Genomic DNA, 15,770 nt, shown 5'->3' on the forward strand with positions numbered 1-15,770 from the left:
CACTGCGCCACCTTGCTGCCCCTCTTTCATCCTTTCTTACAGAGAACCAAAATCCATCTTATTCATATACCACAGTTCATTCAGCCCACCTGATGGGCATTCTTTTAATTTCTAGTTCTTTGTTTTCTCTTTTTTCCCCCTTTTAATCCCATCTATTCTTTTTTTGTTTTGTTTTGTTTTTTTTTGTTTGTTTTGTTTTTAGTGAGGCAATTGGGATTAAGCGACTTGCCCAGGGTCACACAGCTAGTAAGTATTAAGTGTCTGAAGCCGGATTTGAACTCAGGTACTCCTGAATCCAGGGTGGTGCTCTATCCACTGCGCCATCTAGCTGCCCCAATCCCATCTATTCTTTTTTTTTTTTTTTTTTTTTGGTGGGGCAATGGGGGTTAAGTGACTTGCCCAGGGTCACACAGCTGGTACGTGTCAAGTGTCTGAAGCCGGATTTGAACTCAGGTACTCCTGAATCCTGTGCCGGCGCGCTTTATCCACTGGGCCACCTAGCTGCCCCCCCCATCTATTCTTTAAGCACTTCTGGGTACTTCTAGAGCTGATTAGTTGATTTTACATTATTACTTAGTTTCTAAACAGAATATAGAGGTCAGTGGATAGAGTACAGGGTCTGGAGGCAGAAAGACCTGAGTTCAAATGTGGCCTCAGATATACTCACTAGCCTTGTGATCCTGGGCAAGTCATTTACCCTCTGTTTGCCATTGTCCCCTGGAGAAGGAAATGACAAACCACTTCAGAATCTTTGCCAAGAAAACTCCATGGGCAGTATTGGCATGCTGCAGTCCATGGGGTCATGAAGACTCAGACTCAACTGAATGACTTAAAACAACAGAAAAACAGAATATATTCCTAAATCAATAAACCAAAGCAGCAGGCCCAATTTTTATTTCTTTATAGTGATACCCTAAAGTTTTTTTTTAAAAATTAATTGCTGTGGCACAGTGGATAGAGCACCGGCCCTGGAGTCAGGAGTACCTGAGTTCAAATCCGGCCTCAGACCCTTAACACTTACTAGCTGTGTGACCCTGGGCAAGTCACTTAACCCCAATTGCCTCACTAAAATTAAAAAAATAATAATTGTTATTGCTACAGTAATTAGTTTGGGGTAAGCGTATATTATTTTATTAAGATTGTACCAGTAAAGGATTGACCATGAATCTCCTAACTTCTCATGGTCTCAGGCCATAAGGTAGAGAAAGCAGGAAGAGAGCTTCAGCTTGACAGTTAGTGTGAGCAGGAGAAAAGCCCCAGCAGACCCATGCTGGTGAGAGAGACAGCTGTGGCCTCAAAGAGACCTAAGAGACCCAGAAGACCTCTAAACCCCATAGTGGCTTCCAAGGGTTTTTAATCCGCTTTTGATAGAAGCAGGTCATTATAATTGAGCAAAACTAATGGGTATTTTCAATATAAGGTCCTTGTGAGGATCAAAAGAGGATATATTGATGGCCCTTCGTGGCTTTAAAAACGCTATATACATGGCAGTTCTGTGTTATTTACATATGATGGGGGAGAGGGAGCAATCCGGAAACATAATTTCCAAACCACTCTCAGAAGTAACTAAAGCTAGTAATTTTGTTAAAATGCCGTTTGTCTGGGGCAGCTAGGTGGCGCAGTGTATAGAGTACCAGCCCTGGGTTCAGGAGGACCTGAGTTCAAATCTGACCTCAGACATTTAACCCTAGCTGTGTGACCCTGGGCAAGTCACTTAACCCAATTGCCTCACCAGTAAAAACCAAAAACAAACAAAATGCTGTTTGTCTATATGAGTAGCAACACAGGAACCAAAAAGCCCAGGCCTCAAGGCTTAGGTTATTTGTAAAATGCACTGCCAAATACATATGCTACCTTTCTATAGTCAACTGGATTGTACTGCTAATTCTGAGATGGATATACCTTGGAAACAGTTTGGGATTATGCAAAGAAAGTTACCATACCTTCAACACAGCGATTCCAGCTTATACCCCCTGATAAGATATTCTCTATATGTAACAAAATATTTTGTAGTAGGGTTTTTTTGTTAGAGCAAAGAATTGGAAATGGTATATGTGCATTGATTAGGGAACAGCTAAACAAGTTGCGGTACATGACTATATAGACTATTACTGTGCTATAAGAATGAATGGGATAGGGGCAGCTAGGTGGTGCAGTGGATAGAGCACCGGCCCTGGAGTCAGGAGTACCTGAGTTGTAATCCGGCCCTCAGACACTTAACACTTAACTAGCTCTGTGACCATGGGCAAGTCACTAACCCCAATTGCCTCACCCAAAAAAAACAAAAAAACATATTCTTTGGGATGGCTCTCTGGAAGGAGAAGAGAGAGGGATGCTGGGGGAAACTGATGATGTAACAAATGAAAGACATCAAACTTTTTAAATTTTGTTGTTGTTTTTTATGCGGGGGCAATGGGGGTTAAGTGTCTGAGGCCAGATTTGAACTCAGGTACTCCTGAATCCAAGGTCAGTGCATTCTCCACTGTGCCACCTAGCTGCCCCCCAAACTTTTTATTTTAAAAAATAAAAAGCACAGATAAGAAAACATAAAGATTTCAGAAGGGGGAACAAGGGAAGTTTGTTTACTACAAAGTTGTTTTTTTTTTTTTAAAGAAATGAGTATAGCTTCTCAAGTTTATGTGGTTCTTTTCATGTTTGCATAAGGTTATTAGGAACTTAGGTATATTAAGAATCTTTGTAATGAGATTCCATCACATTGTTTATATTTCTTTAAAAAAAGTTTCATGTTGTTTTCCTTTGTCTTTAACCCAGCACATGTTTGTTCTTCAGTGAGCGCCCTGAAACAGTGTTAATAGACCTCATTCAGAGAACCAAGGACTGCAGTAAGAGAGCTGGACAACCTGCAGTATCGGAAAATGAAGAAACTCCTTTTCCAGGAGGCACATAATGGGCCCTGCCGTAGAAGCACAGGAGGAAGAAGAGGTGTGGGGACAGAGGGATAATAAATGCCATAGACTTGGTTCTTCTCAGAGCATTACTTTAGGGCATTGATCATATCCATGCTCTCAAAATCTCTTGTCACTGGGACCTCTGAGGAAAAGGTCTCCTGATATAGTGTTAGGCGGTGCCCTGATAAACTGTAAAGATGGGTCTATTCCCTCTGCTACCCTGGAGCACACAGGACCCCGACCTGTGGTTGAAGAGTGCCAGAGGCAGTTGCTTTAAGCCCCTGCTTTATGCCAGCCCACTGTGCTACATTCTGGGTATACACAGGCCCAAAACAGTGCCTGTTCTCAAGGAACTCTTGTTCTAATGGAGTAAAGAATGAAAACGATTAGCTATTTAAAATCAGCTGCTTTCTTTTGAATTTTCATCTTTATTTCCTCATCTTAATCCTTAATTAAAATCTCAAAGCTCTTAAGTCTTTTTTTGTGGGGAAAGTGATGGGTCATTTGACTAGCTACATTATTGTTTTTCTGACTTAACTGGATTTTTTTATTGTTTAAAAAAATGTTAGAATGCTTATTCTGGGGAAACAACCTTGAGGAATGAAGTTGTAAAGTGTAATATGTTTTTAAATAGCTGCCAATAATTTTGAATTTTTGTGGAATCAGCATATGGTACCAATAGGGAAGAACAGGCAATCTGAGGATTTGGGGTGAAGGACTAGCATTGAGAAGTTTTAAGCATTAAAAGTATTTATAAGGGGCGGCTAGGTGGCACAGTGGATAAAGCACCGGCCCTGGATTCAGGAGTTCCTGAGTTCAAATCCGGCCTCAGACACTTGACACTTACTAGCTGTGTGACCCTGGGCAAGTCACTTAACCCCAATTGCCTCACTAAAAAAAAAAGAGGGGGAAAAAAGTATTTATAAGAGAAAGGTCTTGGGGCTATAAATTAGCAAACATGGAGTAAAGAGTAGAGAACAGAAGGTATTGTTAAACATGAGTGGAACATGTAACTGGGAAAAAAATAAAATATGTTTATCAGAAAAAAAACATGAATGGAGAAAAAACGCACGTAACTAAAAAAGAGAAAGCTGCAAACTTTTAAAGTGCTATATAAAATGCTAGATAGTACAATAATGATTTCTTTGTGTAAACAAGTTGTGATAACCAACCTCATGCTAGAATTTGAAAATAATCTTATTTTCTTAACAATGGAGAGGTGATACTTGGGAAGTTTTCAAATTTTACTATTTCTTAATAAAGCAAACTTCTTTTGATGGGTCTTTCCAAAGAAAATGGTAGGCAGACAACTTTCAGTCAATAGTTCACTAGTAATGTAAGATTTTAACTGAATATTTTCTCATAGGAGCAAGATCATGGTGTTGGCCGAACAGGAACAGTGAATAGTGTTGGAAGTAATCAGTCCATTCCCAGTATGTCTATCAGTGCCAGTAGCCAAAGCAGTAGTGTTAACAGTCTTCCAGATGCCTCAGATGACAAAAGTGAACTAGACATGATGGAGGGGGACCATACAGTGATGTCCAATAGCTCTGTCATCCATTTAAAACCTGTGAGTATATGGATTTCAGAAAGCCTGTAATAATGAGTGGTTGTGCTTGTGGTTCAGTTTTTGTAAATCATGTAGAAGGGGCAGGATTTCTAGGCATTATTGGCAGATTGGCATCCCTTCATTTAACTTGCTTCAGATATGAAAATGGACACATTTAACTTCTGACCTGGTAAATTGTGCTTGAAAAATGGTTTGCTTTACTCAGAGATGAGATTTATGACACTAATTAAATATGTTTGAAGTTAGATTTCACTCTGCAGTGATTAAATTTTATTTTATTTTATTTTTTGGTTTAAATTTTATTTTAAAGTAACTCCAGAAATAACAGAAATAAGACATATAAGACACTGGTGGATTACAGCACTGAAAGAATTTATTCCCTTGGTTAATAGGCTACTATTCAAACGTTTCTAGTTAAGAATCCAAAGACACTGATTTTGCCATTGTTTGAAACTGTTTCATAGACTTTTCTTGGAGTGAGGAAAGTTGTGTAATAGCCATGTCGCTTCGAAGACAACAGAAGTCTGTACCAATTCATATTTCTTTTGATGAAGAGAGTGGCTTATGTGTATCATTATCCTATGTGATCCTTAGATCCTATTTACTTCCTCATGACTCACAGATTGATAGTATAAAGCATAGCACAGAACTGCCTGCACATTCCTGTGACTGGACATTCTGGCTATATTAAGCGACCCTGCTTCCCCACGAGGTCGGGGGGGGGGGGGTATAAATGTAGCCATTAAGTTTTTGAGTAGATTGCTAGAGAAAATATAGGACAGTCTTAGCTTTTAGGCTTGTGTGCATATTTTTGTTAACAATCGCTTATTTAAGCAATTTCTTGATTTAAGTTTTCTTTGATGGGAATCAGACTCCAAACTTTTGCTCTTCTCAGAGGTGCGATTGAGTCATGTATATATGTGTATATATTTACCTGCTGTACTGTTGGTGTAATTCTCACTTATCAGGAGGAAGAAAATTATAGAGAAGAGGCAGATCCAAGAACCAGGGCATCCGAACCACAATCTCCACCACAACAAGTGTCTCGCCAAAAGTCACATTACCGTAATCGAGAACACTTTGCTACTATCCGCACAGCATCACTGGTATGTTCTTTCTTGGGTTCTAAGAATTTAAATATATGTGCATCTCACTTTGGGCTCTGCTTTTGGGTACCTCTGGGTGTGTCCTCAAACATGAGTATAAATTCATTTCTTCTAGGAGGTGCCTACAAAGTGTTTATTTAACACTTTACTGAGTTGCTATATGCAGGATGCAAAGATTAGTAAATCTAGTGATATCAAACTCAAATAGATATGGGGCCACTAAACCACATAACTTAGAAAACCACATATTAACATTATGTTATATTTTATTTTTACTTTGTTGCATATTTCCCAATTATATTTTAATCTGGTTCCATTCTTCCCCAGGGGTGTTCGACACCCTCTGAATAAGATACAGCCTCGGGGCAGCTAGGTGGCACAGTGGATAAAGCACTAGCCCTGGATTCAGGAGTACCTGAGTTCAAATCCAGCCTCAGACACTTGACACTTACTAGCTGTGTGACCTGGGCAAGTCACTTAACCCTCATTGCCCTGCAAAAAAAGATATAGCCTCATGAAGTTTGTGTCTTGGATAAAAGTAACCATCATGTAATTAAGACAAATTAGATTAAAGTCACCGTAAGAAGGGTATCAAGTGCTACTGAGATTAAGAGATCGGGGCAGCTAGGTGGCCCAGTGGATAGAGCACCAGCCCTGGATTCAGGAGGACCTGAGTTCAAAATTGGGCCTCAGACACTTACTCACACTCTTCCCATTCAGAAAACAAGAGGGTATTCCCAAAATTTCATCCAAGAATATATTCATTAAGAAGACCATTGATAACATTTATTTTCCACAGACCCTGTGGGTCACCAGGCACTATATGTATAATGCCTTAAATCCAAGGAATCTTTTGCCTTCGGATGAGGGTTTACCTAAACTAACGTGATCTAAGTCTGGGGACCCAAAGCCTGCTCTGTTACCAGTGCTTTTCTCCCCACACCTGGATAGAGAGATCAGTGCATAGGTGTTAAATCTTTACACACTTAGCAGCCCACCAGTTGGGTTCTCCTTATACTCTACCTAGTATTGGTATAGAAATAGCAAAATTAAACCCACAAACCTTGTTGTTTGTTCCGTGCAAATCTGTAGTGTACCAAGAAATGCCTGACCTGTACTGAAACAGCTGACTAGTGGTAAACATTGCAGGGGAGTGACCTCACTGTTCTACACTCCCTGCATGTTTATTCATGTGACTTTCAAGCTTAAATTGTTTTTTCCCTCATCATCTCAAGACATTGTTGATACACATTTTGCCTGGGGTCTCCAAATTCTTGTATTTCTTCCTGCCATGTTTTCCAGTCATCTGTTCTTTCTCATCTGGGCCATTTCTTTTTTCCTCTAGTTATTTTTCTTACACAGTTGGCCCTATTAATATTCTTCAGCCATGTGTCTGTCCACCTAGGTACTAGCCAGCTCACTGAACTCACATGCTGACCAAGTTTAGTGGGTGTTCTGTCTCATCTGATGGAAAAGAACATTAACTAGTACTAAATCCAAGGCTAACGTCCGTAGAATGCCTCTCTAGAGGATCATCATTCTAGACCTGGAAGTGATCTACAGCCATATAGTCCAGTCCTACCGTTTTACAGATGAACAAACAGAGGCCCAGGGAGGCTGGGAGAGGAAGGATCAGAGGAGCTGGGGGCTGGGGTCTCATCCTGGGTACTTTGGCCCCAGAGCCAAAGCTCCTGCTGCCGCTGATGTAGGCCAGATGCCAACTCTTACTTGAGGCAGATATTGGATCTTGGTTTTCCAGACAGGTCTAAAACTGGTCTGTTTCCAAAGGACTTGGAGAAAAACTGCTTGTTCTTATCTTATCCCCCTTCTTGCCCTGACACACCTAGGTTACAAGGCAGATGCAAGAACACGAACAAGACTCAGAGCTAAGAGAACAGATGTCTGGCTACAAGCGCATGAGGCGACAGCACCAAAAGCAGCTGATGGCCCTGGAAAACAAGCTCAAGGCTGAGATGGATGAGCACCGCCTTCGGCTGGACAAAGACCTCGAAACGCAGCGGAACAATTTTGCCGCAGAAATGGAGAAGCTTATTAAGAAACACCAGGCGGCTATGGAAAAAGAGGTAGGCAGACAAACATTGTTGGTGTGTTTGTTGTCATTTCAGTTTGTGTTCATCTCTTAGCACTGACAAAGAGATGACACTTAGTGTTTTGCATATCTATCCCCAGGAGCCAAGCAAATTGATAATTAGGGGCAAAACCCTTACTTGTATAGGAATTTCTATAACTTCAGAAAGAAGATGTTTTACTTTGTGCTGTTTGGTTGCAGATGAAGCACAGAAAGGTGGGAGTGGTTTTCCTATGTGTTCTCCCTTCATTTTAGATGATAAGCAATGCTTGTGAGTAACCATCAATGGCAGCAGTGAAATTCTATTTTGTAACTTTCATAATTTTTTATCAGAAAATGGCCCCAAAAGACATTTGCTCAAGTTTTCTGGGGCCTGAGCATTTAGACCAGGGCCTGGGGGTCACTTTCAGCCCCTGACACTTCCATTATTTTTACTTATCAATTTTGGGGTAAGTCATTCAAAGTAGACTGTGCCTTAATTTCTCCACTCGTCAGATTGGTGTGGTATTTCCATTGGATTTTTCTTTTTTAAACTGATTGTTAGTTGCAAGAAAATATATTCTGCCTACATGATGTTAGAGCATAATGACTGATGAGTCAATAAACAGCTAATGATTTGAATAGCAATAACTACTTTGAGTCTTTTACTTTTCCATTGGTTATGTTGTCATAATGTAGCCGTACTTCATATAAAGGTGGTGACAGAGAAATGGCAGCTTTAAGTAAGCAGCTTAATCTTTATGTAAGTCGAATTATATGTTGCATCACTTGAATTAAGTTGAAAGTTGTATAACTCACCTCTTCTTGCTTTTTGCTAGGCTAAGGTGATGGCAATGAAGAGAAGAAATTCCCAACAACATATTCAAGCACAGCAGAAAAAAGAACTGAATAGCTTTTTAGAGTCCCAGAAGAGAGAGTACAAACTACGAAAAGAGCAGCTTAAGGAGGTATTCCTCTTTTTATGCAAACGCTCAGGCCAGACCCTGGCTCTTGGATCCTCACAATGTATGCCTCTGGTTGAGCCAGGAACAGAGCTTGCTTGGGCAACCCACTTCATAAGTGGGATCAAGGTTCATGGGAAGAGCAAGAGCAAGTCCAATTTAGGAGACAGAGGTTCCCAGCTGTGTAAGCTGTTCAACAAGCATTCCTTGACTATCAATATGGATGCTTTTCTTTTACTTTTGGTTACTTATCCTTTCCGTTGTACCTAGAAATGTAAGCATGGTATGTCAGGAATAAAACATGGGGAATAATTTCTTATTTTTTATGATATACTATAGCTATTTGATTTTCAGTGCTAAAAAAGATTCAAAAGTCAGACTACAATTGGTGTAGAGTAGAAAACTCATTATTACCTCAGGTATTGTTGAGTTGATGTACCTCAGAAAACACAAAGAAGACAGAAATTACCGTCTTTGGGGTATAGTCAGAGTCAAAGTCATCTGTGCTCTTTTAAACCACCAGTATACAAGGAATCAATATCGACGCCCTGTTTCTAGATTAGATATCAGTGATGCTGTTAGCTTCATCTCCTTGCTTCTTCCCTAACTTCCATGTCCTTTGAAAATCAAATCAGTATAACACATAACACATAGCACATACAATATACATACATAAAATCTCTTTTTATCCTTACAACAGCCCTGGAAATCCCTTTAAGTAGAGTGACAGTGAAATTAATTGTTAATGAGAGTGATTATTTAAAAGAAGTCTCCAGATAGAAAAGTGATCTAATTGAATACTTGAAGCATCAGTTAATAACTAATAGCACAACTCCTATCATATGGGAATCTTACAATATTTTTTTGTTTTGTTTTTGTGGGGCAATGAGGGTTAAGTGACTTGCCCAGGGTCACACAGCTAGTAAGTGTCAAGTGTCTGAGGCCAGATTTAAATTCAGGTCCTCCTCAGTCCAGGGCTGGTGCTTTATCCACTGTGCCACCTAGCTGCCCCCTACAATATTCTTTTAAATTAAAAGGAATTCTCATACACTAAAAGGTTGAAAACCACTGTTTTTATAGCACTTTCAGTTGCAGATGATTTTTTTTCTCCTTAACAAACTGATTGCCTGAAATATTTCTTGGACCCATATACTTAACAATATAAGATAACATGATAACAAGATGTGGGTATTCTGTATAATGTCTCATTTATTCCTTTTCACATATTTATTGTCTCATCAAAAGGTAGCATCTACTTGTTGCTGCTCAAAGACATATTGCTTATTCTGCCAAGCACAGTTTGTGATTAGGCTTTTCCAGGCAAATGTCTTATATGGTAATTCTCTAGTATAAATGAAAACGCAAGGAAATTGTAAAATACATTTCTCAAATATATTTACTATAAAATCATTATTGGATATCTGTATTTAATGACAAATATATCTGGGTTATCTGAGTTGGACATTTAGTAAAAAAATATCAAAACAATGACCCACTCTAAAGGGAAATAGGGTAACAGAGAAAGGGTGTTTTTAAGTAGCTAGTTAAACAAATCACATTTGGTGATTTCCCACATTATTTTCTGTATAGCTTAACCTATTAATTGATTTTGGTTTTAGAAGCCATATTTTTTCTGTTACTCGTGTGTCATCATTTTGGTAGAAGATGAAGTGATATCGAGAGTTCAGATTTTGTAGTCATCTTCTTGGACCAGCATTATATGATTTTTATTTAAAGCTTGTCAGCTCAAGGAATTTCCAGTCACATCATTCATTGTAACTAATTTTGATATTGTATTTAGACTATGGAATCTACTGAAGACTTTAGATCAGTCCAGTGGCTATTCTGTCATTCACATTGTTCAGTCTGTTGGCCATTTTTGCCCTCTTACTTGATGTAAAAGTGTTTTTATTGAGGTGGAGGGGTGCAGCCATGGTTGGAAGAAGGTAAGAAACCATGGGGCTGGATAGATGATCTTAGAGCCCGGAAGTTAAGCCTCTTTTATGAGTGGTCTCTATTTTGCCACCCATTGTTACTTATTTTTCAATTTTCAATTCTCCTATACCAGCTTCAAAGTTTATAAACCGGTCATACTATGAGGTCTGACATCATAACTATTTCAGCTCCTCATTTTATACTGCCCTTATCCTGGTAGCCCTAGAGGCCCTGCCTCCCAGCATTCTCAAAGAGGGATCTCTTAGGGTATAGTCACAGGAGACTTTGGTGCCGCCTTCTCATCTTTTACTCCTCATGCTTCAGCTTTTTAAAAATTAAGCCATTTGAAGCTAACAAATAAATGTGCTTCCTGGTGCCCAGGCCACTGGTCCTTCCCTCATTGACTGTTATTGCCCAGAAGGAACAGAACGGTCTTCTGGGGCACTCTGGGGCCGAGGTTGTCTAGTGCTGGAACGGCATCTTAAGGACAGTATTTGGCCACTGAGGGCCATGTGCCCAGGCTCTTTTTTTTTTTTTTTTTTGCGGGGCAATGGGGGTTAAGTGACTTGCCCAGGGTCACACAGCTAGTAAGTGTCAAGTGTCCGAGGCCGGATTTGAACTCAGGTCCTCCTGACTCCAGGGCCGGTGCTCTATCCACTGCGCCCCCTAGCTGCCCCCCCAGGCTCTTTTTTATGGACACAGAAGGATGAAGGATCCAGCATCATAACCTGGGGGGGATCGCATCTGACTTTGATCACACACAGTTGATAGGGTTTGGTCTGACTTGTTTTGTCAGGAGCTGAATGAAAACCAGAGCACCCCAAAGAAAGAGAAGCAGGAATGGCTCTCCAAGCAGAAGGAGAACATCCAGCACTTCCAAGCAGAAGAGGAGGCCAGCCTTCTCCGAAGGCAGCGGCAGTACCTCGAGCTGGAGTGCCGGCGCTTCAAGAGGAGAATGCTGCTTGGCCGCCACAATCTGGAGCAGGACCTTGTCAGAGAGGTGTGTTCAGAGGGGGCATCCCGAGCGTAAAGAATGAGCAGGGAATGGGACCATGGAGAAATCTGTCTTCATATGCACATGTGCGGGGCCCAGTTGGGCGCATGATTCTTTTCACTGATCTTTCAATTGTCAGTAAGTCGTTCACCCTCATTGTCTCCTAGCCCATAGGAACTCTTGATTTGCACTTTCATTTGACAGAGGGGTTTAAAAATAAGCTTTAGGTATAGTTTAAACTTATTGATGAATTTGGTGAATAGTAACCAGAAGAATTAGGAAGATTAAGTATAAAATAATATAAAATGTAAATATTTATACATATACATCTATACATATAAAATGCCCTAAAGTATAAGGAAATGCTACCTGATGCCAAGTTCAGTGATGCCTATTCAGCTGTAGCAAAAAAGACCCCAAATTCTTGGATCTGTTCTGGCCATGCTCCAGTCCAAGAACTAAGTGCCTTGTTACAGATCCTCTCCTCTTCATGCACTGGGGGGGGGGGGGGGGAATTGGGCCGTTTACAAAAAGGGTCCCTAACCACTACCATCTCTCCCTCTTGGTTAGGAGTTAAATAAAAGGCAGACCCAGAAGGACTTGGAGCATGCGATGCTGCTGCGGCAACATGAGTCCATGCAAGAGCTCGAGTTCCGGCACCTTAGCACTGTTCAGAAGATGCGCTGTGAATTGATCAGGCTGCAGCACCAGACGGAGCTCACCAACCAGCTGGAGTACAACAAGCGGCGTGAGCGGGAGCTGAGGCGCAAGCACGTCATGGAGGTTCGGCAGCAGCCCAAGAGTCTGAAGGTACCTAGTCACCAAGGCAGAGGGGCAGCGCAGGGGACCAGGGAAAGGTACATCTCCTGGGCCTTCCCCCAAATAATGCCATCTTTGTACCATCCTGGCACACAAATTCTTACATGTGTGACAGTTTTTCCTCATAAATGTCAGGTAAGGACATGATTTCTAAATCATTTTATTCTCAAAGCAGCTTTTTTGGTCCAGCCCATGAACAATGGAGCCTTATTCGGTTCTGCTCATTTGCTAATGTACAAATATGGACATATCGATTGTAACAATATCACTGATCGGTGGTGTCAGACATATTCTCTTTTCCACACCCCTACTCCATGACAGCTCGGAGAACCCTCCTTTTCTGCTTTCAGGCCACTGAAATAGAGGGATTGGATACTTTTCATCATATAGCATTTGAAACATGAAAACTTGTTAAAGAATGGTGCATGATGACAGCAGCTTTTCTCAGCCCAGTTTCTGACTGAAAGAAACAGGGAGGGTACTAAGGACTAAGCATTCTACTTCATAGATAGAGTACCGTGTATACTTCTTCAGAGATATAGCACCATACATACACATATACACATAAATAGATGAAATTATATATGTGTGTATATATATATATATATGTAATTTCATATGTATGTATATCTATATCTATCTGTCTATATGTATGTATATGAAATTAAATTTCCACTTAGTTCAAAGAAATTCTCTCAAGACCTTCGGTAGAATCAAGACATGTGACTATGACATGGAGTCTCAAGGGAGTGGGTGGAAAGTGAAGAAAGAACAGCCTTGGTGTCATCCAGTGGGAACAAGGCACCCTGTCAGAAATCAGGCCTTTAAAGGAGGAGTGGGAACAACTTAGGCCAATCAGGTTGCATTGGAGCTGAATACTCCCAAGTCAGAGTTGAGAAGAAAACTCCTTAGAAAGATCACTCCTAGTACAAAGAATTACCAAAAACAAACAAACAAACTCTTCTTACATAGTCTGCATCGTGTAACTCTTGTGTTTTCTCTTCATGATGTCCATTGATTCAGTGTGTGGATGCTTGCCTGTATTTATGTAGGCGCAGTTACAGAGATTACTTAGTCTGATAAGTGTTTGCATCCTCATGGGGAAGGCTCTACAGCATCTTTCTCTTTGAAAATTCAGTGGTGGTCAGTCACCTTGCATTTATTGAATCTTCACTTTGGGCAAGGCACTATATTGTGCCCTAAAGTAGAGAGACACAAACCAGTCAGTTCTGGCCCACAAGGAGCTTACACTCCATTGGAGGAGACTTAATGTGCACTATAATAGTATATGCCAAATACACAAGAATGTTGGGAGGGAGGGAACTAGAAGCTGAGAAGGCGAGAATGGGCTTTATGTTGAAAGTATGTAAGGGGTAGCTAGGTGGTGCAGTGGATAGAGCACTGGCCCTGGATTCAGGAGGACCTGAGTTCAGATCCAACCTCAGACACTTGACATTTACTAGCTGTGTGACCCTGGGCAAGTCACGTAACTCCAATTGCCTCCCCCCCAAAAAAAAAATAGTATGTAAAACTGAGTCTTGGGGGCCAGCTAGGTGGCGCAGTGGATAGAGCACCGGCCCTGGAGTCAGGAGTTCATGAGTTCAAATCCGGCCTCAGACTCTTAACACTTACTAGCTGTGTGACCCTGGGCAAGTCACTTAAACCCAATTGCCTCACTTAAAAAAAAAAAAAAAAACTGAGTCTTGGAGAGACTGAACTGGCTGTGGCCATAGGGAGCAGACAAACACATGCCAGTATACCTGTAAGATGTATCCAGTCTATATGCAATGTAATTTCAGAAGGATGAATTAGCAACAGAGGGACTAGAAAAGATCTCCTTCTGGAGTTGGAATTTGGCCTGATTCTTAAAAAAAGACAAGAAAGCCAAGAAGGTTGAGGTGAGGAAGGGGAGCCTTTATAGGCATCAGGATTAGCCAGTCGGAGGCATCTTGGGTGAGATGGGATGTCGGGTTCAAGGTGCAGCAAGGCGGCCAGTGTAGCTGAGTCATCATGTATATGGACAGGAGTGAACTGTAAAAAGACTGGAAAGGTAGGAAGGCACTAGACTGTGAAGGGCTTTCCATGACAAACGATTTTATTGGGAGGGAGGGTTAGATCTGATCCTGGAGTACATTGAGTAGAAGATTTTAAGGTCAGACATACGCTTTATGAAAATCACTTTAGCAGCTGAGTAAAGGATGGGGGGGGAGGGGAGGGGAGGGGAGGGGAGGGGAGGGGAGGGTGGCGACTTGAGGCAGGAATACCTGTTAGAAGGCTACTCGGATAATCCAGACAAGTGGCAGCAAGCACCTGCCCCAGCCTGGCAGTTGTGTGAGGTGGAGAGAAGACCACATATAAAGAGAGACATTGTGAAGTTAACATGATAGGGGTTGGCACCAGATTAGATGTATGTGGAGTCGGGGATGAGACCAGGGTTGCAAGTATGAGTGATGCAGAGGTGCCTTTGACAGCCATAGGAAGGTTGAAAAGAAGGGATGTTTTGGTTGTAAAGATAATCGTTGTTTGGCGGACATGTGGAGTTTGAGATGTCCACAGTCAACTCACCTTTATCAAGTGCCTATGAGCTAAGGCACTGTGCTAAGCACTAGAGATACAAAGACCAAAAAAACCCAAAAACGGTCCCTGCTTTCAAGCAAGTCACAGTTTAGCAGACATCTACTTTGAGATGGTCAAGAGGCAATTGATTATATGAGACTCAGAGCTCGAGATAGATGAGGGGTCCAGGGTGTTACTGATTCCAAGGGAGCTGATGAGATCACCAGGTGTGATAGTACAGAAGCAAAAGAGAAGGACCATTGGGGGTGTTAGTAGGCATGGCTGGGATACGTACGGTTTTAGCAAAGGAGATTGAGAAGAAGAGTAGGAGAACAAAGTCACAAAAACTTGGACAGAAGAGAGCATCCTGGAGGAGATGGCTGCTCCAAGAGATCACTGGTAACTTTGGAGAGAGCATTTTCTGTTGACTGGGGACTTTGGAAGCCAGACTACAGAGGGTGTAGTAGTGAGTGGAATGAGAGGAATTGGAGAGTGAGTAGAAACAGCTTTCTCAAGGAATTAAGCTGAGATGGGGAAGATAATTTGTAGAGGGTGTTGTCTACAAACACCAGAAGAAGATAGTGTGGGGAGATATTTGAGTGAGACCCCTCACTGAATAGCCTAATCTGGATTTGTTTTGTTTTGTTTTTGGTGAAGTATGAGGCAAGGTTCTCAAGCAAATCCACTCAGGAGGTATACAAGGATCGCCTTGCTGTAGTGAGGGCCCAGTTGAATTTGTAATGAACCCAATCAGAGAAGCTTTGAGATTTTTCTCCAGCTTCATTCAATAGCACATAAATAAAAATGAAGTTTACAAGATGGTTAAAGTTGGGCAAGATATGGTTGGAGAT

General features: G+C 41.3%; 1 protein-coding gene across 1 annotated transcript in view; it reads left to right on the forward strand.

Moving 5' to 3' along the window:
- Positions 1–15,770, forward strand: part of TAOK1 (TAO kinase 1) — a 144,705-nt gene that overhangs the window by 118,095 nt on the left and 10,840 nt on the right. The window contains 10 exon segments of the mRNA XM_044004206.1: positions 2,773–2,790; positions 2,792–2,839; positions 2,841–2,909; positions 2,911–2,943; positions 4,276–4,479; positions 5,448–5,585; positions 7,433–7,669; positions 8,493–8,621; positions 11,347–11,550; positions 12,115–12,354. Of these exon segments, the coding sequence (XP_043860141.1) occupies positions 2,773–2,790; positions 2,792–2,839; positions 2,841–2,909; positions 2,911–2,943; positions 4,276–4,479; positions 5,448–5,585; positions 7,433–7,669; positions 8,493–8,621; positions 11,347–11,550; positions 12,115–12,354 (1,320 nt within the window).

Source organism: Dromiciops gliroides, chromosome 4 (genome assembly GCF_019393635.1).
Source record: "Dromiciops gliroides isolate mDroGli1 chromosome 4, mDroGli1.pri, whole genome shotgun sequence".
NCBI classification, from domain to species: domain Eukaryota; kingdom Metazoa; phylum Chordata; class Mammalia; order Microbiotheria; family Microbiotheriidae; genus Dromiciops; species Dromiciops gliroides.